The sequence below is a fragment of the Falco biarmicus genome, chromosome 4 (assembly GCF_023638135.1).
Source record: "Falco biarmicus isolate bFalBia1 chromosome 4, bFalBia1.pri, whole genome shotgun sequence".
Lineage (NCBI taxonomy): Eukaryota > Metazoa > Chordata > Aves > Falconiformes > Falconidae > Falco > Falco biarmicus.
Genome location: NC_079291.1, coordinates 2,825,893 through 2,849,627, shown reverse-complemented (window position 1 = coordinate 2,849,627; position 23,735 = coordinate 2,825,893). Strand labels below are relative to the sequence as shown.

The 23,735-nt window shown below is 45.3% G+C and overlaps 1 protein-coding gene across 1 annotated transcript in view; it reads right to left on the bottom strand.

Moving 5' to 3' along the window:
- The window catches only part of SNX10 (sorting nexin 10), a 38,073-nt gene extending 14,563 nt beyond the window's left edge, over positions 1-23,510 (bottom strand). The window contains exons 1-3 of the mRNA XM_056337599.1: positions 23,426-23,510; positions 6,181-6,236; positions 409-495 (exon numbers count right to left, since the gene is read on the bottom strand). Of these exons, the coding sequence (XP_056193574.1) occupies positions 409-495; positions 6,181-6,204 (111 nt within the window). The 5' untranslated portion in view covers positions 6,205-6,236; positions 23,426-23,510. The remainder of the gene's footprint in view (positions 1-408; positions 496-6,180; positions 6,237-23,425) is intronic.
- Between the last annotated feature and the right edge of the window lie 225 nt (positions 23,511-23,735).

The window sequence follows — 23,735 nt, the reverse complement described above, 5'->3', positions numbered from 1 at the left end:
CACACTGCAGAAAGCAAATAATAAAACAAACCAAGAATTTTAAGTACAAATAAGCAGATAATTACTTGAGAAGAAAGTTGGTTTCCCATGAATACCTGAGCATCAAAATTTTTCTGTAATGGGTAAGACATCGCTGACCATGACAGTCTCCTAGCTGATAAGTAAAGCTAAGAATAGTCTCTGTTGCAAGACATTGTGGAGTGCACATGTCAACACGACACCAGGTTCAACTCCGAGCTCTGCCAGACTTACACAGCCTTTGGCCAACCCTCCTTACCTGTTCCACTGCGTCTCCAGCCTCCCAGAAGTGGTGTCAAGAAATTCCATTAGTACCCCAAGGAGAACCCTGGCTTGGACAGAAGCAGCAATAACAGCCCAAAGAATCTGTGCCAATATTTTTATACTTACATGAATAAATATTTCATAGTCTATGTAAGAATGCCATGAATCTTCTTTCTGTGTCCTGGGGTCTCGCACCAAGACAGTTACAAATTCCTGCAAGTGCATAATAAAAATCAAGCAATTAATTTTGGAAGACAAAGGCAGCTTGAAAGACTCTTGATTGCTCTGCTGTTCCACAAACTACTGTGCTCAGATTAAAAGCTGAACTGCTGTTTTATTGAGTTTTGCAACCCTCTAAAAGGAGAAGCAAAAAGCAATGAATCATCTGAGCTACACCACATGTTTGGGAAATTCCTTATCAAATTGCTAGCTGAAAAGGACTATTTCAGATTAAGTAATACTGTGAAAAGTCAAACATGTTTCATGCATGGGAGATTTGGTGATCTCAGTAGCTACAAACAAAAAACCTACCATTGAAAGTCACACATTTAAGAGAACTAGGTGGGTATTTCAGGCTTTTTTTGCACACTTGTCATCAGCGTTCACAAAGAAAGTGTTACAAACCTGCTCCATGTACCCAATACTTACATATTTTTATTTGCTACTAAATTTACTTTTGTCATTTTATCAATTTTTTTTCTTAAATCAAGTATTTATACCATTGATTTTGGGGAGCTTGGCATCTCCACAAGGAGCTGAAGAACCGCTTTTTTCCTATGCCCCAAATGACTTGCTCCAGCCCAGCAGAAAAGGACAGACTACTATTAATTGCCCTGGAGACACAGATCTGACTTAAGAGAACCAAGGTCTCAAGCCCCATGTCCCAGATACTGCGTGGAAGGAGATGAATCCTCCCCCTCTGCCACATACCCTTCCCGATACACCAGGAACCCAAGCCCTGGAGTACAGCTGGGGATGCAGGACCTGGGCACTTCTGTCCCAGTTTGCCCATCAACCGACCCAGGGAAGCAGCACAGCTGCACCGCAGAGCATAACCCCCAGTTTTGGAGGGATGATATACCGTATTAGGTTAGATGTGACAACTTCTACAACAATTTCCTTGTCGTTCCTACATTTATATAATAATTTAGAGGGATCCCAAAGGAGTGAGAAAGGCCTGTGGGCATTACTGTAACTGGGCATCACTAATAGGAACTGAAAGAGGTTGAGAATTAAATGCTTCTGAGTGTCTTCAACTAATGACCACATGAAAATGTGTACTGCATTTAAAAAAAAAAAAAAAAAAAAAACAACCAAAAACCAACAAACCAAAAAGCCTGCTAAATTTGTACGTTCACACGAAGGTGGGAAAAGGTTTCTTCAAAATACAAAGGTTGAAAGCGTGCCTACCTACCGGCTATTTCCCGAGCAAATGAAGAGGCTGCCCTACTTCAGCTGCTTAAATAAGCTATTCACCCAAAGAGCTAAGCCAGCCGCGCAAACAATGACTCAGTTAAAGAAAAAAGTGTATCATTTTAAGCTATAGATGCATTCCCCCTGAGAGAAAGGCACTGCGCATCGTGCTGTGAATCGGCTGTGGGAGGAATGACAGTGTCTCTGGTAAATAACACACTTTTTTAGTATGTCTTTGCACGAATCAAGAAATCTTGAACTAGAAAGCTCTCAGAATATGTCTCTCCATGCCCAAGCCACAGATGTCAGAAATAAAACCTTTACTCTTAGTCAGGCCTTCCCCCTGCACCGCACACCAGCGTGCCACCAGCAGCCTTCAGCGGGCTGACAAGGGAACAGGGACAACCTTGAAAGGAAAGAGATGTGGTTTTTCCTGAACCGTCCCTGCACTCTGTACATGGCAGGGAGGTGTTCATCATCTGGATTAAATCATCTGCTGCTCTGATTTCCAGCCCGTACCACCCCACGGATGTGGAGCCTATGGCCCGATGCTGGACACAGCCCCCAGTTTTACCCCACTTAGCCCAGCTTCTAGTTACAGGGTTTTTTTCTGCATTGCTGCTGGGTACCCCCCGGCGCGTGTGACGAACCCCTTGCCACAGAAAGCTGTTTGAAAGGCTCCCGTCACCTCTGCTGCTTCTTCCCTTGCTGAAGGGCACTGGGGGTCCGATCCTCCTCGGCAGCTTTTTAACCCCATGCCAACACGGCACAAGAGGAACAAATGAACCGAGCTGCAACCACTTCTGCCAGCTGAGGGTCACACCTTTACTTCTACAAAGATGCTAGTGGGAGACAGGAGGAGGTTATTCCCCCTCCTGAGCAATGTGCTGAACAACAGAGAGGAAACCATTTTCTGGTTGTTTTTTTTCCCCACAGGCCTCACTGTCTGTCATAGCTAGCATACATATATAGACACAGCGTATTTTTGGACCCACAGTAACATCTTTTTATATCCATAGTCTTATGTTCTCCCAAGCTTTTGTCTTCCCCAGCCTCCTATTTCCCCGTGACTCACTCCTCCCCAGAGCTGCAGCCACTTCTCCTAAACACACTTTCTTTCCTGAGCACTGCAGGCATCAGCCCTGCAAGTGGAAGGAGAGGAATTACGCCAGGAGGCCTCCGACAGGACCCTGCTCTCCTATTCCCTTCGGCTGCCCAGTAGCCACCACTGCAGGCAGCCTGCTCCCAACCTGACCTCAGTCCCCTTCCTCCCGTCATCCACCAAACCGGCTTCTCACTGCCCTTCCTCTTGTCCAGGTTCCCCAAACGACTTTATTTCCAAGCAGCTGTCTATAAGCCTCTCCCTTGTACAGGATCAAAACAATCTTAGAAGTAAAATGCTCCCTTCAACCTCTATTATATCAAAGTATTATGATTAGATCGGATATGCTGTGGGTTAGCTACACGTTACCTTGCAAATCATTCCAGACCACATGATTTGCACACAAAAAAAAAACAAAACAACCAACCAACAACCAACCCTCTGTATACTTTCAATTTCCAATTAAGTAGTCAGCAAGTTTCAATACTGGTGAAGTCAAGCACCCTTCAGACTCCACCTGCAGAAGAAAGGAGACCTGCTGTACACGCTGTGGCTGGCATGTGTCTAGGCAGTACATCACTGAGCCAAGAGTAAAAACGATCTGCAGCACGGCAGAGCACCTCAGCCCACACACACAGTCAGTGTCAGCTCTGATTTGAAACACCAGGAGATTTCAGCAGAAGACTGGGTGTTTCTCTTCCCCACCCCCACCCCCCGCTTTATTTACCAAAGAATACCGAGTTCAGAATGAAGCAAGATAGACATTAAGCAACTACAAAACAAAACCAAAAATGTACAGCCTTTCTCAAGATTTATGGTTACTTCCCCTATAAACATCTTGAATCCAGGAAGTGTTTATCCTGATTTCAGTTACATTTTCTGCTGCTCTGAAACGGTGGCATTCCACATGTAGGCTATCCCTTCTCTTTTGACCTTTAAGCTTTCTCCAGGATAAAAGACCCCACTGGGACAACAAAACTGATTTAATCAATGCAGCCTTAACTGCCCAGTATAGATGCAGATACACTGCCACGAAAGGTGCTTATGCCTCCCGGTCCCTATACAAGTAGGCTTGTAAAGGCTAATGTTCGCTTATAGGCTACGTTACTGTCCAAGCAGATATAGGTGGCAGAATATTCCTCTGGGATATTGCTCTTGCATGTTCGATCCATCTTGCATTCACTGGTCACAAACTGTCACCAGATTACAGGACTTTTGGATAATATTTGCCTTTCTCTGCTTTATATACTCCCTTCCCTCCCCAACCTGCCATAAAAATTAGGATGCTCTCAATAGGCACGTCTGTCTTCAAGAATACACGGTTCACCTAGGGGAGGTGAGGCTGAGGTCTTCCTCCCACAGCCCACAAGAAGACTTAATTTCATCTTTTGTCAGGAGACCGCACTGCAGTCCAGCCACACGACTGGGACACGAAGCCCCAGGACAGCCAAGGCTGCAGGGACTTTTTGCTTTCATCAGCTGCAATCCTTACCAAGGTGTCTGCTTCCCCCCCTAGTTCTGCTTGGTTTTTGTTTTGGTTTGGTTTTTTTTCCAGAACTGCAGATCTAGTTATTATGCCACATTATATATTTTTTCTGTTTTTTTGGGGGGTGTGGGGGTGTTTTTCGTTTGGTTGGGGTTTTGTGTTGTGTTTTGTTGGGATTTTTTTTTTGGGGGGGTGGGGGGGGGTGAGTTGTTTTGTTTCTTTTTAATTGAGGGGCACAATACGTGCATATCTATCATGCATTCAAGAATGGTATGTGTCCTGTAACACTGAAGTGTAACAATTCTCCCCAAATCAGAACTTGCTGCTGACAGTTCAAAGTGTCCAAGCTTGGTCATGGAGGCTTATTGCACCAGGAACAGTATAGGCTCAACAGAAAGCTACTGGAAGAAGCGTTACATCCATTTATTCCTTCTCCCTGGAACCTGCTAAAATCATAAGTAAAACATTTCCGACCTAAACTACCAGTGCTATAGCTCTGACATGGATCCCAGCAGCCATGCTGGGCCAAGCATCCTCATGAAGAGCTTCAAATCTGCCCCCAAAGCAGTCGTAACTACTACAAAAAGCAGCCATACCTACTTAAGAAGCAGGAATCAGCAGAGCAGCTTTCCTGGTGAGATGTAACTTTAAATATCTCGCTAAACCAGCCAGTTTAGGCATGGCACTGGTGGCATTTCACCGCCCTGTCCTCAAGGCCTGGAGCAGTCCAGGTACTTAGGGTCACACAAATGCAGAATGGCTAAAGTGACCCCCAAGCCTGGTTTACGTCCCCTTCCCCATGGTTACAGTCCTATGCAAAAGCACGAGTGCTGACAGCAGAGGCAACAGGCAGCACCGAGGTCATGTAGACACAAGCACTGAAAACTGAAGTATTCCCATTTGGATTTGTCTCAAAAGGAAGACTACACCACCAAAGGAGCTGAAGCGAACACAAGAAGTCTTTTTCTGCACAACGCAATGGGTTGCTCAGAGACAAGGATAAGCCAGAAGCTCTACTACATCAAATTTGACCATAAAAATCATGTTTCTGAGAAGCCTCTTCTTAAAATTTTCCTATTAGGAAAATAGGAAAATAGGAAATCTGACATGGAAACATTTATTTTTAATACCGGGGGGGAAATCTACCACATGGAAGAGGAGTAAAAATAATCTCACATTGGATGATTATTTGCATTAATCATTCCAGCTGCATTTTAATTCAAATCTCTGTGCTCAGGACTGTATCAGGTGATAACCTCGTGCTCCATGATGCCACTGTTACACATCTGATTAGTCAACAACTCCCAGAGAGCCATTTTCCACAAAGCTTCCAAGAAAAATAGGTTCCCATCAGGTTGCCTATTAGTAAAAGAATCAACTGCAAAGGACATGGGGCTTTTCACACTGGAAGCGTTGGCATTTTCACTCCCTGTGTGCTGAGCAGTAAGGCTGATAAGAGACTAACAGCTGAGACAAAATAATTTGTTGAAGCTTTTAGTGGTCATCGGGACCGAGTGAAAGAAAGCGTGCACGTGTGATTCTTGTGGTCCATGCATCTGGTAATCAGAGCTCAGACCTAGCCCCCAAAAGAATACCTGAAGACTGATGGAGAGAAGACTAAAATCCAAGTCCTTCCCTCCTGTGTCAGTGTCTGAGCCCCTTATGCACAGAGTCAACGACTCTCCTCCTCTCTGATCCAATGAATATTTGATTCTCTCTGCTACCAAACTGTAACAGAAAGAACTGGTACTGCATCACTCCAGAATATTCTGTAGCCTGGCAATTAGAAGCATGAAAAGCATAACCAATCCTTCCTGGTTCACGCAGCCCTTTATGAAATTCAACCCACAACAACTAGACTAGAATCCTTTTTTATTAGGGCTCATATGTCACTTACTTGCTTTTCGTGTTTTGGTGTCATCTTCACTGGTTTGTATTAAAATAAAAATCAACCTAAAAAAACACAAAAAAGACATCAGATTAGCATTTAGTAATTACTTGAAGGTCATTATCACTTTTTCTAGACATTAGATGGTGGAAAGATCCAGGGTCAACAACATCTTTACCAAAACATGTGTCTGCATTAAGTATACCTAAAAATTCATTCATTTAAAAAATTTCCCATTTCAGAAGCACTGGTTTAGTCCCCTTCAACGGGTATTTGTCATACATGACAGTCCAGTGATGCCTATCCATCTCTGGAAGTCAGCGCTTTTCTTCATTGCTCCAAGAGCCGCCCCAGGGCTCACCCTCGCACCCCCCTGCCAACAGCCCCCACACCGCCAGCACCCCCAGTGCACCCCACACGTGCTGCCGGCCCCTTGCACCCAAGCACGGCTCTGCACGACTGCGGCTGAGGTTCAGAAACACTAAAACACCTGAGTCAGCAGAATCAAAAGCGCCTCTCAGCTGCCTCTCTGAAAGGGAGATAAGCAGAGACAATCTGTTTGGATCCTGCAGGATTGCTAGAACTCAGGCTAAATCTCACGGCGTCTGTGGGTTTAAACCCTTCATGTAGGGAAGTACGTAATTAGACCAAATAAAAAAAAATCATTAACTTGTATTTTTAATCTACTCTTTCACTGGAAATGCAATAAGTGTTTGCAGTCCTGTAAACCACCCAGTTTGCTCAGGACAGGTATCCGCACAGCGGAAGCGAGGCAGCTTTATTCACTTGCTTGCTTACACCCCCCCCACCTGCCCAAATCAACTGCCACAGGAAAAGGATCTGCAATTTGCATTTCCCCTTTACCTCTCCCAGGTGCCATTAGCCACTGCCAGCTGACACCTACACTGACCCCCCAGCTACAAAAACATCCTAGTGCCTCCTCAGCTGTTCAAAGTCATCCTCTTCTCTCCAACCAGAGGGGATGCGGGTGCAGCTCCCTACACTGGCACCGTGGTCAGGATGAATGCCACCGAGCAGGAGCAGCTGAGTGAAATCTTCCCACACATCCCTCCAGGCAGGTACCTTGCCCCTGGAAAAGGTGAATTTATGGCTTAGGCAATAGCAGCTGTTGTCAGCCAGCTGGAAAACAGTTAGTACGTGGCTAGGGAAGGCACATGGCTATATTTTTGGAGGTGCTTTGCAAAGGTTCAACAATACAGAGCTTGGAGCTGCTCTTGTTATTATACAACTATATATTTTGGTCAAGCCTGGACACCCCACTTCTGCCCAATGCCTCTTACAAACACACCTAACTTTCATGACACGATTCCACCTGTTTTCATAAAACAGCACACAGATAAGCACACGTATATTTCTTTAACCAGGAAATTATTTCAGAACAAACACTTCTTTGCCAAATTTCTACAGGATCAATTATATCAAAATAGGATATTCTGTCTCCAAATACAAATGCCTGTATGCAGGACTTCAGATATCCTCATGGTGCCATCAGCATGGTTCCCATCTCCATAAAGGTACAACCACCATTTCACTTCTGCAGCTAGGATGGTGCTGATAAAAGCACAAAGGAATGTTGAAAACACACTCCCAATAAATTTTCTTTTTTTACTCGACGTATTTATGCCTAACTGGCATATACGCTCCAGGCTGAAGGCGTAGAAGAGCACTTGGACACTTTGTGCCGCACAGGCTCAGCGGTGCCAAGCAGCTCTGCAAGGCAGGGGCAACAATTTGGTTCATCAGCTACAGCTGCTGTTAATATGGAAGTATGTTAGGAGCTTTCCTTTTGGTGGAGATACGTGGTTTTTACATCTCAGGAGAGAAGAGCGCAAGCCCACACCACCAAAACCCCCACACGGCTCAGGCTGTTAAGACGAAGATTCTGTCTGCTGTCTCTCCCCACGGGCGCAGCTGCAAACCTATATAGTTCTGGGTTGGGCTCCCCCCCCCACACACCCTTTCTGCTCTGATTGAATGTGTTGTTGAATTGCCATTTTTTTCAAAAAACACATTTTTGTTTCCAGTTATACATCTTTACTCTATCAGATTCTGCAGCCTCTTTCTCTCCTGCCTCTTAACTGTTTTGAGTAAGAAATTTGAGTAAGCCAGCCCAAAATGTCTCATTCCTGACGCTGTTAGTGAATGACAGGGCTGAAATAACACATTTCATTTTGTCACCTGTTTTTCTAATGACCAAGTTCTGTGCTGGTGCAGGTTAGAACGAACAGTTTAAACTCCAAACAGCCATCACATTTTTAAATATTTTATGCCTAAAGTTAATATTTCAGTACCAAAACCCTTCCTAAAATATTTAAAATACATCATTTTTTCATCAAGTAATTTGAAGAAATAATAAAATAAGAGGATGAATGCCTCCCAAAGCTGCCTTTTCCACCAGCATTAAACCTGAGGTCACCCCAGCCACGCTGCAGCCACTTGCAAACATACTGAATGCAGTATTCTGACTGGTAGCAAGACACATATTTTGGGACTTTTAACACATGCAGAAGCTACAGCTCAACTATCTGCTTAAGAACCTATCTTTTTATCTTTAGAAAAACCCTACCCAAAATACCAGTGACAGAGAGAAGCAGGCTTCAGAAGGCAAACAGAAGGTTGCTGGTCCTTTTACTCATTAAAAAAAAAAAAAAAAAAAAAAAAAAAAATCAACTGAAATGAACCAGTGCTGGGAAAAAGAATCAAAAAAGGTAGTGGTAGATCTGTAGTTTTTAGAAAATAATTTCTGCTGTGACTGGGGAAAAAAACCCATTGCTTTAAGTAAGTTCGCATTCTGCTTCTGATCTATTATGAGTCTGAAGGTGCTTTTTTTAAATTAGTTTCATATACTTAATATCAGCTCCTTGCAGCACGTATTTTTGATCTTATTAATTGCGTAACGAACAAAGCCACCAGGGAACAACCACCACCCAAAAGCAAAAAGATTACATAGGATGACTTGTCACACTTATTGTAGCCTTAAAAAAAAAAAAAAAAAGGGGGGGGGGGAAAACACACACACACACCCCCAACCCAAGTACTGCAGTGCTTTTCCTAGGGATAACAGATAAACTGCAGTGCTGCTTTTAAAGAGAATAGATAAATACTACAAAGTATTATATTTTATTTCCTATTTTACAATTGATTTTATATTTCAAAATCTAAACTAAAACCGATTATTTAGTATTTCTAGGGGAATACCATTTTATCATGTAAGTGGATTGCTCTTAATGGAAGTAACTTCCCTACAATCCCAAACTAAAAGATGAAAATTCAAGCAATACCACAGACAAAAACCATGACAACTTGATATTAGAACAGCGCCAAAAAAAAAAAGTGAGCCCTCCCAGCTGCCTCGCTAGTTCTGTGTTTAGTTGCACTGAAATTTCATGATTTCACCCACTGCTGGCCAGTGGCCACTGTAACGTTCTTGTCTGCGCTGGGAGCGCCTGCAGTTTCCATGTGGCCAGTGCTTCCCCTCCAGCAACAAACGTTGATCTTCAGCTCAAGAATTATCCATCCACCCACCTCTGGGTATTTCTAAATGCGTAATTAAACGACCACCTTCAAGCTTTGATGAGGAAGAGTGATTTATTTGTAGACCCTGGGGATGATTGAAAGTCCCATCGAGCCACAAGACCAGTCCTCAGCCACACTTTCAAGGTTGTTCCCATCACCAGTATCAAATGAAACTTTCGTTCAGGGCTTCAATGTGACTGAGAGAGAGCGCGCCCACAATTAAACCTCTAAAGACCTTCCCTGCATTTTCTGTTTTGCTTACATTAACATTCATTAAAAAAAAAAAAAAGAAGTCATAAGAATTTTAATCTACAGCCTGTAGAAAGTTCAGCTGCATCTGTACGTGCAGTTCACGATCACAGAAGATGCCTGCGTGCACTCAACGACACTGTGCTCCCAAAAGGCAAGTCATCCATACGGATCTGTAAGGAAAATACATGTGCTGGGGGTGATGGTGGGAGGGGGAGTGTATGAAGGACAGAGCTGTAATAAAAGAAGATGCTAGCTCTGGAAAGTTCAAAAAAAAAAAAAAAGACTATAATAAACTCAATCCCATGCTAAAACTAAAGTAGTACTTAAATTCAGGATAGGAGAATGTTTCTTGAGGTGTGTTTATTTTATTTGCAGAAGCGTCATGTTCTCTGAAAGGTCAGTCACCGGCAGGGAGAGTCACTGCTGGGGAAAGAGCATCTCCTCAACTGCTGCACAGAGCAGAGGACCTGAAGGGTGCCTGCTCCGCTGCTGTTGCAAGGGAGTAGGAGATGGAGAAGCGTGAGATGGAGGAGCTAAATCCCCACTTAGTACTAATTCATAGCTAGTCAGAAACACAGATGAAATCTTAGAGGCTTCAGATGAAAGGATAACAAGGGGAAGAAAGCAATATTAACTTGTTTATGGAACAAAACTGCCTGGGTCATAAGGCCAGCCATACTGCATCTATCAATGGAAAGGTCCATCTAATCCAACAGTGACTTAAATCATGACTTGTACTGGGAGCCCAGTGTATGAAAACCAAGCAAAATTTTGAGTGCTTATATTCCCCAGTTTTATTTTAAGAAAAGTAATGTGAAAACTACAAATAGGTATATAGTGAAAACTATAAATACATTTACACACATAAAATGTACCGTTCTGTAACACCAAACTGACCACTTCATAGCATAGCCTGGCATTTGCAGGAATCAGGTACATGGCCATCACAGAGCTACTGCTCCTGTTGATGGGAAACGTCTTATTCAAATGCTTCTCCCTGAGCGGGGACTTTCAGTTAATCCAGAGTAACTCACCCTCAGTGTCAGTCGACGCCTTCTACTTCACCAGGTCCAGTTTAACCCCTGGGGTCAACCCGAGTGTGCTCATCACAGGAGTCCTGAGTTCCCTTCAGCCCTTCCCTGTCCAGGTGAGGACTGTAACTCCAGACTGTGCAGACCACAAAGCATCCTTCCTTCTTTCTTCCACCCTGCCGCTTATGCGCCTCACCCTCAAGCAAATCACTAAGGGTTTGTTCATCAGAAGTGAAATGAATATGAAAGACATCAGCATTTTCACCTAAACTCTGCACAGCAGAGATCAATAAAATAAAGCACCCCTTGAGCACACCCATCTCACTCGTCAGGCTCAGGGTACCCATTTCATCAGGGTTGTAATTACAGTGGCAGCAGAGCCGCTTCGTTGCTGAGCAGGAAACAAGCACGCTGTCTAAAAATGCTTTTAAAAGAACAAGAGCTTTCCAAACCCCCTAAGAGAATTCACGCACCTTCCCTCCAACCACAACACTACGTAGAAACGCACTGCCAATAGTCATGCCTTTGCAGTGGTACTTGAAATTCTGACTTCTGGCCGCCACTGCCATGATGCTGCGTTAACTACTCTTTTCGGACACGATTCCACTCCATTTGGTTGCTAAATGCTTGCTTGTGGCCACCAGGTACAAGACAGCTCCTCTTTAAACACTACATTATCATTTCTCCCTGATCATCTCTTCCCTTGTGCTGCAATCTTTCTAGCTATTAAGACCCACTTGGCGAAGAGAACGAATTCAGTTTATTTGAAAAAAACTACCAAAGAAAATTTAATTCATTTCTGAGGAACCTGAGAATTGGAGTTAATCAAACATACGACAGATTTACCGCTCCCCTCCAAAATAAGTAAAGTTACGTGGATTACGGTGTCAGGTATGGGTCACAGATTTCCAGTCACAGTGGTATTACACCACACTTTGAATTTCCTCAAGTCGATACCGTATTGCTGGACAGCAGCATGACTCACATGCCAAGCCTCTCTGAAGCCTCTAAAAGCTTCAACAAGGAAGAAGTACTAAGAAATCTGTTCATTGTAAGAAAGATCAGATGTTTCTTTGCCCTTTCCCCCCCCGCCCTCTCTAATTTTGGCAGCCTCAAATTGCAGACGTATGCTCAGCCAAAGGACTTCATGTATACTCTGCAGTTGTGGTGGGTTGCTGACCCCAAAGCAACTATTACTTTGGTTTTCTCACATTAGAAAATACCAGTAATGCTCACACTGGCAGCCTGGGCTCTTAGGCAATGGCTAGAGAATGGTATTTGTGGGTCAAGATACCGAAAGAACAGTATGTGCCATCTTCATCACAGTAATTATTTATGACTCGGGGCTGATGCTTGCTGCAGCTTCTGCAGCCAACCTGGGGACCACTCAAAACACTTCCGCAGCTCTGGCTCCTGTGTTCTCCAGGCAGCCTGTCAAGCTGGTCTGCCACGTGAGCCTGCCTTTGCTACTCTTTCCAAATATCACAGTGCATAATAAGTAGCTTAAACTACACTGAATGATTTTGTAGTGTACATAATTGCAGGTTTTGCTGCTAGGGCATTTTCAGAAGGCCAACAAAGAGATAAGGCAGTCTTTGAAGGGAAGCAGTGGTGACCTCTAAGGTAAAGTCCCAGTAAGATGTTTGCCCCAGAAGAGTTTTGAAATCCTTTGAACTAGGGGAAACCAGTTTCAGAAGAAGCAGCAACACTGGCGATCTGGCAAATTCAATCATCTTTCAACTACAGCCATACTCAACGTGGAATACACTGGAGAGGCACTAGACTTCTCACCAGTACTGACATAAATAGGGCATACCACAGGCAATAAAGCTACCTTTGAAAACAAAGGGAAAGCAGCAAGTAATTTCCAGACTAAAACCACTTGCTGACATAGCACCCAAGTACTTTCCAAGTCAAAGTTGTGTTCGGTTACAAAACTGATGAGTGAAAACATACGTGTTGTGCACATACAAACCACACATATTAGATACACCAGGGAGAACTAGCAATATAAAAGTCATCCACAGACAGATAAGCCACTCCTAGATATTTTTGTATGATGCCAGTTACAAACAACACATCAGACAGCTGATACTTTTACGAGCTGGATTACAAACCAAAAAGAAGGGATTTGTAAATAGAGACTAAAGTATCAGCATTTCCAAACACTGGTTAAAATCCTAAGAAAAATCTTAAATGCTTATGTTTTTCTTTCTTCCAAAGCTTCCATGTTTCTTATGGGATTTAAATATGTCATTGCATTAAATCAGATTGCCACCAAAATATTAACTTCCCCGAGATAGCTCTTTGTAATACCTAATTTTTACTTATCACAGGAAAAGACGGGTTGATGGAAGCTGTATCTCTGCTGCTGAGTAAGCAGAGCAAAAGCCAGCAAATGCCGTGCAGTCTTATTGCAACATTTCTCTCTCAGTCTCTCAAGTGCAGAGGCTGACATCACCTGACCCGTTCCTTCCCGACTCACCCCTGGAACACTGACAAATTTCTGGCACATGAGATTCAAAAATTATTTTTTTTTTTGCTGATTTCAAACTCTTAATTTATGATATGATTTTTCTCTGCTGCTTGAATTGCTGTTACTTAGCACTGCATCACTACATGTTTTAGCTTGGCTTTCTTCCTGCTGCGGATTTCCTTATTCTACCCAACCAGCTATTTTTGTGACGTGCCAGCTGGTCCCATCCAGGAAGTGCTTGGTCTTGCCCCCAGAGAGGAAAGTGAAGCAAAAGCAGTAGTTTTGACTGTAACCACCGAATTCTAAGTCTCAGTCTCATGATGTGCATCTGGGGAGATGGCTGGGAAAGACCAAGCACAGATGCAGTCAAAACTGACGTGAACAGTTCAGTAGTAACGTCCCGAGACAGATCGGTCCTGAGCAGTCTCTGTAACTGCAGCTCAAACCAGCGGGGAAGCCAGGAAATACTGCAGTCAATGCAGCATGCTCGCTCAGCATTTTGGGCAACTCTGTTCAAAATGCTGCGTTTCTTGGGACTTTTAAGTCAACCAAGCCCAAGAGGGATGGTTACAACGGTCCAGCTGGATCAGATACCCAGTCTCTCACACAACAGCAATTCACTCTTCGGGCTCTCTTCCCCTGGAGGATGCATCAGATTGCCCATCGTTACCGCAGGGTCTTACTGGCATTGCATCTGCGTAGCTGCATCCATATATTGCACTAGTTTATGAGCTGGATCGATCAACAGTTAAATTAACCATTTAAGATTGCATTAGCAGCAAATTCAACTGGGCAGCTTGCTTGTTCAACGGGCTTTGTTCTCTTTCTAAGCCAGCCTGTGCCAGTGGCACGAAAACAGTATTTTGGAAGTAAACAGCTTCTAAATAGTGTTACTCATTACTAAAGCAGGTAATTCAGAGGAGCGAACAGCATTTTGCAGGAGGAACTTTTCATGAGACTGACCCACAAGAAAATCAGGCTGCAAATCAGTGATTTATCCATATCCTCGGATTTTCTGCTTCTCATTTCTTTAGTGCCTACTAAACGTTAAGATGTGATTTGGGTTACTTTCACCCCAGTTACGGACCCCACTGCTACACCATGACTTTGCAAGACTGGCATCAACCCTCCGCCAACTCTCAGCACAGGAGGCAGATTTCTGGTACAGAAAACTCCTCTCAGAAGTTGTGAGAGGACAGCAGGAGACACAACAAACGGAGAAACAGGAGGAAGAGAAGAAAGGCAGTGCTTGGGTTTGACTGCTCTGCCATCGCAGCCGAGTCAACGGAGTCACCGGCCAGCCTAGAACAAACACTGGCACAAGGTCAAGCAGCAAGAGGAGCAAAGGTAAACAGGACAAATACGGCCCCTGGTGCCCAAACCCACGTGATACTTTTCCAACAACAAATTCAAGTAGACCATTAAGTGGTCTGAAGGATTTTTTCTGCCTTCAGCAGGAGGAAAGACTTCCTACTTGCAGAGCAGGTGCTGCTTAAATGAGCAGAAGGCACATGTTTACATTCATTTTAAACCTGGTCAGTTCAGCCTGTATTCCAAGCCTGTGGGAAAATAATGGAACAAGAAGAAACTGGTTTAGGTTTGTGTCATTTAAATAAGGCTTATGCCAGGTCCACTTAAATGTATTTACTTCAGGCCAAAACCAGTACAATCCATTCTTAAGACAGAACAAGTGTCAATTTATGTAATCACACCTTTCGCTAAACCACTTGCAACCTACACATTATGTATGGACATATTAGAAACCCTGCTTTGTGGTCGTACAGGCAAATCTGCAATAAACATCTATCATGTGGCTGATGGGACTGGACAACCACCAAGAGATCCTCTCCAGCTCCACCGTTTTGCAGAAACGGTGTTGTGGGGGATGGTGACTTTTCAGTCCAAGGCTACACATGCATCTCAGAACAAAAGAAATCTCAGAAGAGTCAAGGCAACTTGGTGAAACAAACAGCCCAGAGGAGGTGGGAGGAGAAGGTACCAGTTACTGCACATCCTCCGTGGCTGGAAGCCCATAAAGAAAAGCCTCGCCACAGGTATCCAGCCTACTCGGTCACTGCCAGTAACTCTTCTGCAGAACTGATGCAAACGGGTCACCATGGCCAACAGATGTGGAAATAACCATTACTGACAATGCATTCGGCTTTATAGGCAAGTTTCAAATCCTGCAGCACTTTATATACAGGCAAGTGCTTTACATACTTGGAAAGCACTCTATAAGGATAGTGCTGTCCTCGACAGGTTCCGTTTTATTGATCTAGCAGGAGAACAGGAAGAAGAATGGTCGTCATCAAGCCTTAAAACAACACAACCTTTGCAACTGTAAGAGCTAGCTATTAACTGACTGCATTGCAATTCTGCAAATGCAGAATTTCATTTGCATTAAAGAGAGAAGGCGGCAATTCAAGGTTTGCAAGTCATCTGGTTTAGCTCAGCTTATGGCGAAAAGACGGCACTCCTTAGAATTAAGCTTTGCCAGAAATAGAGTGAAGGGGTAATCATATACACCGAACCCAATCATCATTTCTCACACTGCCGACAGACTTTTATTTCAGTTGTCCACCACAAGCCAATTACCAGTCAAGGTCAGAATGATAGAAGCTCTAGTCATCCTCAGGTGGCCAAAATAATTCCGCAGTGTTCGGAAACACGCTAGTGCTTGTTGCTGCCACAGTCTGAGTATAGGCAAGACAGTGCTATAAGGAGAGATGGTGCCTCGTGTGAGAGAAGTATACTTTAAAGTATTTCAGAGGCTGTATATCCCACAGCCGTATTTTTTTGACCAAACATATTACTCTGATAAAAGATATTTAATGCGCGAAACTTGCCTTGGACAAAGAGATCTGTAGCTCTGGAGAGCCTGGAGAATATGAAAGAATCCTTCTGGAAAAAATCATTGCTTATGCACATATGCTATAATACAGCATATTAATATTATTTTTTCACATCTTTTATTTAAACTCGAATATGTAATGGCAAAAAAGAACGCAAAATCTGTCTGTGGACTGAAGCCTAAAGACTGCCTTTATGTTTTCTTAAAGGCAGTCAGTCCACAGTACTCCAAATATTCTTTACAGCTATCTTGCATGAGTTACAAGGTTCGGCGCATGTACTGAAGGGTAGTTTTCCCAATGAGAAAGCCAAGATGCTTTTTCTTTGCAAGCTGATCTCAGCTATTAGCACCTACTTACCAGGGTCCGCATTAAACCCCGGTTATTCTGCTGTGAAAAGCTCACCAAAAAGACCTCAGCTGCCAGAGGAACTTGCAACTCTACTCTAAGATTTAGCCTTGGACTACACACCCAATGTAGACATCCTTTTCCTGGCCAGCAAGTCAAACAGATCTTCCTTCCAAATCTACCTGCGATGATGAGTGAAACAGCAGTCAGAAAGCTTTGCTGTGGACAAGCAGTTTAGGAGGGCTTCACTTCTGCACAAGTATTTATGAGTGTCAAACAGTACTTCCTAAAATCCCCAAAGGGGTATTTCGGCTATAAAACTTCTCTCATTCTTGGATCTTACTGCCCAAACCCAATTTCGTGGTCTGGCAGCTGGAGAGACTGTTGAAGCCAGCCACCTGGCTGACTTCCCCACCAGTGTTCAGAGCAATCCCCACCTTCAGCTGCCTGGAGAGGGGGAAACAAGAGGCTTTAGCTCATGTGGAACGAGTGATGCGCCTTACTGTCTCCCCAGCAATTCTGTTGACTCAGCGCCACGCGGTCATACCGCAATCGGTCTTCACCATGACCAGACAGACATAACATGCAACACAGCCATCGATTCTCGGGGAGCAGACCAACCGGTGTCACAGCCATTAAACACCAGTCTCGTTGTTTCGTATGTCTGAAGACACGTGAGGGTATCTGGGCTGTGCTCCTCTATGCCATGACAGACGAGGCTATGCCATTTAGATCACACCAATGTGACCAAAGCAAGCATGATCACAATGACAGGACGTGCCGACGTGACCGTGCTTATACACGTGAACACCTGGCACATCATAGGCTCTGGCATTATCAAAATGCTCTCCAGCACCAAGGACTCGCAGCTATTTACCCTTCTCCCTCTAACCATTCCCAATAGTCCCCTTACCACCTTGCCTTTTCATGCCCTCGTTAGTGGAAACACATTTCTTCTGGGAACAGGCATGTCGCTCCTGGGAAAACAAAGCCTTCCCCTCTGGGAAGACAGCTGAAGAGCTCATTAAAACAGGTACCAACCTTATGACTAATTTAAAACCACACATCCCCATTATGCAATTAAAATGAAGGCTATTAGAAGGCACAACGTTATAACCCGGTGACTGTTGCTGTACACACAGAGCAAGGTAGGCGAGCAGTTTGGGCTTCCCTAAGGGAAAGGAGGGACAGGAACTTGCAGGATGTGTTGGCAGCACACACGCAGAGGTCAGCGTGTATTACTCACTGTCAACTCCATAGTGAAACACATGCTTTGCTACAGGACTAAAATACCTGTTTTGCTTTAAGAGTAGTTTACCTGCGAGTGAGTGCATCCTCCTAGACAACTCCGGTAGTGAAGAAGGGGAGAGGAAGAAGTAATTTTCTAAAGCCACAAACCCTTTAAATACCACAAAACAGAAAATCCTTCCTACCACAAAAAAAAAAAAAAAAAGCAGGCATGGCAAGTAAATTGCGTTCTCTCTTTATGCACAAGAGTGACTGGAGAGAAGATCCGTAACAAAATCATTGTGGGTTTACTTGTTCTCAAACAAATGAAACTCATCGGTATGCATCCCGCTAAACGAGACTGGCCATCTGTAACCCCAGCCACATGAAGAGGCCGGAGCAAAAAGAAACTCCTTTCAAATTGATCAAGTCCTTCCTTTTGGACATGCTCAGTTGTAAAGGTTTTTGCAAGGTTCACATCTATTGATGAATTTATCTGCCATACTGGGAAATATTTTGAAATAACTTATGCTGAGGTACCAGTGAGACAGCGTGCAGCGCTGGTGTGCAGAGCCCCTGAGCAACACCTGCACGGCGCTAATCCCAAGATACACCCTGTGTAACTGCAGGCTATCAGCAAAACAGAAGAAAACAAGGATGTAGATTGTGTATTATTTGCGTGACTGTCCTCTAAGCACTGAAGGAGGGAGTGTAGCAGGGAGTGGGTACCAGGCCAGCAAAGAGGCTGGAGGCAGCGTGGGCTACCAGCTCCTTCAGTGCACACTCTGTGGAAAACATGCCCAGCCGTGTCCAAAAGGAAACTAGTTTCTGGGACCAGAAGCCGTGAGGCTTTTTTAGGATTCTATGAAGACATATCACTAAACAGACCTCGAGAAGAGAAGTCCTCCATGTTGGAAGAGGATCACTGGAGCACCACTGTGGGAAACGCAGGGCTATTTGCGATTACGTTATTGGATTGTGTTCCATTAAATGTCCCACTGATCCCGCTGCTCTGCAGACATCAGGACAAGTAGGATTCCGATAGCTGAACAGAAATGTTCAGTGTCTTTGTGGATGCTCACCAGGTGTCCTACTTACTCTTCAGCTGCTGCCAAAGAAGAGGGTGGATCAGCTGTAGGTCACCAGTCAGGATGCCAGCCTCATACAGGTGTCTTGAGTCCTCTTGGAGAACCCTCATGAAAGGCCCCAGCTACCCACACCCAAGCAGCAGAGCCATGACCAAGCTGACGGACGCTGCACAGGCAGCACTCTGTCGCTACCTGCAGTGCCCAGGAGACCCCACTCCATCCGCAGCATCCCCCACCATGAGGGTCAGCCCGTGCCAGGGCTGTTGCAAGGGGTTTCAGCTCCAAGCTCTCTCTGCGGCCTCTCTGTTCTTGCCCTCCCCCAGATTTTAAAAGAACAGAGAGCTGTTGACCAAGGGTGTGATTGAGTTAGAGCTTCTGCTGACAAGGAGATCAGGATGGCAGGCTGCTTTCTGGGGGTGGAGGGACCATTCCTGCAGCCGCCAAAGCAACACAACAAGCTTTGAATTTTACTGCCCTGTTCTTCAGGGTCTATATACATGCAAAACATGAATGTTTTGTAACCATATTGATTAATCAAGGATTCTTTCGGGTTGGTTGTTGGTTTTTTTTTTTTCTCCAAGCTGGGGAAGAATGCTTATGAAAGGTGTTTGTATTGTTAAGTACTGTGTAGAGATTTAGCAAGGAATGCTACAAAGATCCAGAGCCAAACACTACACACCATACTTGCATGTGTAGTTCCCTATAATTACGTAGCATGATTTGCTTCTCTATCCCAAGAGTTATCCTGCCAAGTAGTAAGGAAATTCTTGTAGGACACATAGCTGTGCTTTCCTCTATGTTTAGTATCAGAACAAAAATTTTGCCGAGTTATTTTTTTCAGATAATAAAAAGATGCAAAACGTTTAACAAGATGAAAGAAAAAAAAAATCAGAATACCCTAAATAAACCAGATTTCTTTTACTTCTCTGCTTACAAAAGCCAAAAGCTTATGCATACTAGATAACATATGCATGGAATGAAGATCCATGTGATACACTGTGGAGATACGACACACACAATTTGTCACGTTTCCTATCCTACCTACCTGCTCCCAGGAAGCAAGCAAAACCTCTAGCAGCCTGTGCTGCTAAGCAAACATTCACTACCCTTTTACTTTGGGATTTATTAGTGTGGGTTTTGCTGTTTTTAAAAGCCACAAAAACCCAACCGGCCTACCAGAGACATGTTTCCTTCTTTCATATGGAGAAATTACAAAATTGTGTGATAAAAGCAGAGAAAGCTGCAGTTGTCTGAAATGATGACAATTAGGAAAAGTACTGAGGAAAAATTGACTAAAATGGGGCCACCAGGCTGATTCGGCCCCTTTATGGTCAGAAGAGCCCAACCTCACCTGGATACCCTTCACAGCATCTTTCACTCCACAGGACCAGAGGACCAGCAGAAGGGCAGGGAGATGGGAACACCACACCGAAGCAAGTGCATTTGGTACCAGCGAATGCAGCCCCTTGGGCCAAATGCAACAGTGCTCTTTAGACAGGGGGAGCAAGGAGGGAAGCATCAAGGAAAGGTGCTCTAGGGCTGCTTAAGCAGGAACAGGATGCAGAAATCTTCAGAACAATGACTGCCACGACCCTTTCTGAATGGAAAAAACCTATTCTGTAAAAGACCCACGTGCAGCAGCAGCATAAGTTCTAAAAAATTCTGGGAACGTAGCTTTCGCCCTTATTCTGTTCCAGTCCTCATCTGTTTAGTGCTACTACCTGGCATCATTCACATTGCGGGGTCCTGGCTCGACAGTGACAGTCCAAGAGGTCACATCACATGCTTACCCAGTGCTGGCTTGATTTAATGCTCCACCTCCTCTTATGCCTGAGAATTACTCGGTCTGACCCAAATCCCCGGTGGTTTTTGCTCCGTACAGCACCGTGCTGGGGAAGGGAAGTCCCAGGACACTGGGAGCCTGCAGCACAGCAGGGCACCACTCATGTCCGACCCCAACACCGCATCTACGCCAAAAGCATCGCAGTGCTACGGGCATGCAATGATCATACTATTAGCTTAAGCAGGTACACCAGGGGTGGTTAAAGGTGCTGCCTTGAGAACAGTTGCTCTTCAGGAGTTAACACAAAAAAGCATAGCTGAAAACAACTTCCAAGCGTATTGAAAGATGAAAGGGAGACACCTTGAAGGTTAAAGGCAACGTTTACCTAGCTCTGCCTGCAAGGCAGGGAACAAGGGCAAACCAGAAAACTGGAAGTCTGCTAAGATAGGATCTAGGCAATATTTCACAAAACACAGTAACACGCGAAGTGATGCTGTTCCAGCTTTCTACTGGGCTATCCCTGACTGACTGTACCATAAACATCCCTGACTGTCTGTACCACTAAAACCAAATCGTAATAAAACATTTTTAAAAATTGCACCATTCAATAAACCACTATCTTATTCAAATATAAGAACTCCTGCAGCAGATTCTATCACAAAACAGCTAATTTTAGGGAAGACTATCTGCAAGCTGGCAACTGCTGTTTTACAGTGGTAGAGAAGTACAAAACTTTAATTCCTGTAGCTCAGCTGATAACAGTTAACGGCATTTAAGCTACAGAGACATAAATGAAATAGGAACCTTGAAACCAATATAACTTATAATGTATTTTCCACTTGCATGAACATTTGGAGGTACTTTACTAAACAACTACTCCTGTCTATGGTCAGAAATGGCATCATGTTTTCTAATTCTTAACTTCTCTGCTGGGACCTTTCTGTCTGCATTTGCATTGCTCCCACCATGGGGCCCAAGTAACTGAATGAGGTTTTTAGGTGCTAGTATCTTCTAATTAGACTATAGCATTGGAGAAAATATGTTGTTAGTACCTTGGCAGTAATATTTTCAGAACATTTTTCTCCTTTTTCTAAAAAAAAAAAACCTAACTTAAATATAACTACTTAGCAGATAAAACTTAGTATAATAAAGATTGTACTAAAAAGTATTTGTATGAACATAAGCATGGTGTACCAATGCAAGATCTTTACAATGAAATTCACTAAAAGGTAAATACTTCTTAGTTTCAATATAAAATATAAATTATAAACAAGAGACTTCTGAATTTCAAGCATTATAAATAATACCCTAGGCTGAAGTAGACATAAATATTATTTTCCTCTTGTACACAGAGAAAACATTGGTGTTTCCATTTTTCTAAGGGAATTTCAGTTTTGCATCATTCAGGAATTCCCGTTTTGCATCATCCAGGAAAGTTCTGCCTTGTGTTCCTTTTAGTTTCAGTTTTCCCTAGCAGCAATGGGAAGGCTGCATTCTCCTCACTTGAGCTATTTACTGTCAACGCGAGAAGCTGAGCAGGTAATGAAGACCCAAGCGCCCTTTTCCCTAGACGACGGGTGATGTGGGCACGTGCCTGGTGGGACCTTCAGAGCGGGTCGGACCGCCACCCTCAGCAGCTTGGCTCCACTGCCTTCGCCTTCGCGCCACCGCTAGCAGGACTGGGCAACATTCCTCTCGCATAGCCCCATCCTCGGAGGGGCTGTGACAACACCCCGGTGCCCTGATCCGATGGTGACTGCACGTCTCTCCAGGGCAGCCCCAGCACGTGGGTGCGAGGCAGCAAGCCAACGTGGGCATCGCGGGCGTCGTGGGGGCTGTTCCCGCCTGCTGCTGCCTGACCCAGCCCGGGACTGGCCCAGAACCTGCCCGCAGCCCTTTGCTCCATCCGTTGGTTTGCTTCCATCGCCTGCTGCATTTTCATCGCCTTCCTTCATGTGCGCCTCAAAGCACTCAGGCCACTTATTTGAGTAACACACAGAATTTAAAGTTAATAACGAGACCGCCTCCTGACTAACAAAAAGGTACAACAAACACGGTGTATTTAACGCAAAATCATGTTGCTATATGATGTACATTATATACCTATATATTATTGTCCACAGTACGGCACATGCTTATATAACGCAGGCTAACACCACGATGTACACACACGCAGAGCCTTCGTGCTTCTACGGAAAGACCATAGCTGCCGAAGGTGATGGAGTCACTTCGGCAAAGCGGAAAGCGGCGGCACAAAGCAGGAGCGGTAACTCAACCGAGGCGTTACTGCGGGCGTTAATCATTACTACGCGCAGCCACTCGCACCGCCGTGCGGCACAGCGCGGCCCGACGGCAAGGATGAGGAGAATACACGCTCCCAAAGGCCAGGCGGAACCGAGCCCTTCGCAGCCGGCAGCTCCGCGGCGGCGCTGGCTGCTCGTACCCGGCCTTCCCGAGCCGCCGCCGCGCTAGTCTAACGCGCTCCGGTAGCGCCTCGCCGGCACCCGCGGACCGGAGGAGGACGGCGGCTCGCACCCCCGCGCCGGCGGCCGCACGCACACCGCCCGAGCAACCCCGCATCAGCCGCCGGGCCGGCGCCCCCCGGGATGCAGGCGGGACTGCCGCCCACCGCGACGCATCGCCATCGCCGCCGCCCCACTCACCGCTCGCCGCCGCCGCGCACGGCCCGCCGCTCCCGCTGCCACCCATAGGCCCGCAGGCGCCGGCGCGTCACCAGCAGTGGGCGGGGCCGCACTCTCCAGCCCCGCCCCTGGCACCGCCCCCTGCACCGCCCCTACACCGCGCCCGCCCCGGCACCGCCCCCCGCACCGCCCCCGGCCCGGGGCACTCGGCAGCGCGGGGGGGCGGCCCGGGTCTCGCTGCTGGGGGCAGGGGGGGCGGGGCGGGCCGGGCCGGGCCGGGCTCAGCCGGCGGCTGCGTCTTGTGTGAGCGCCGCGTCCGCCACCTGCATTC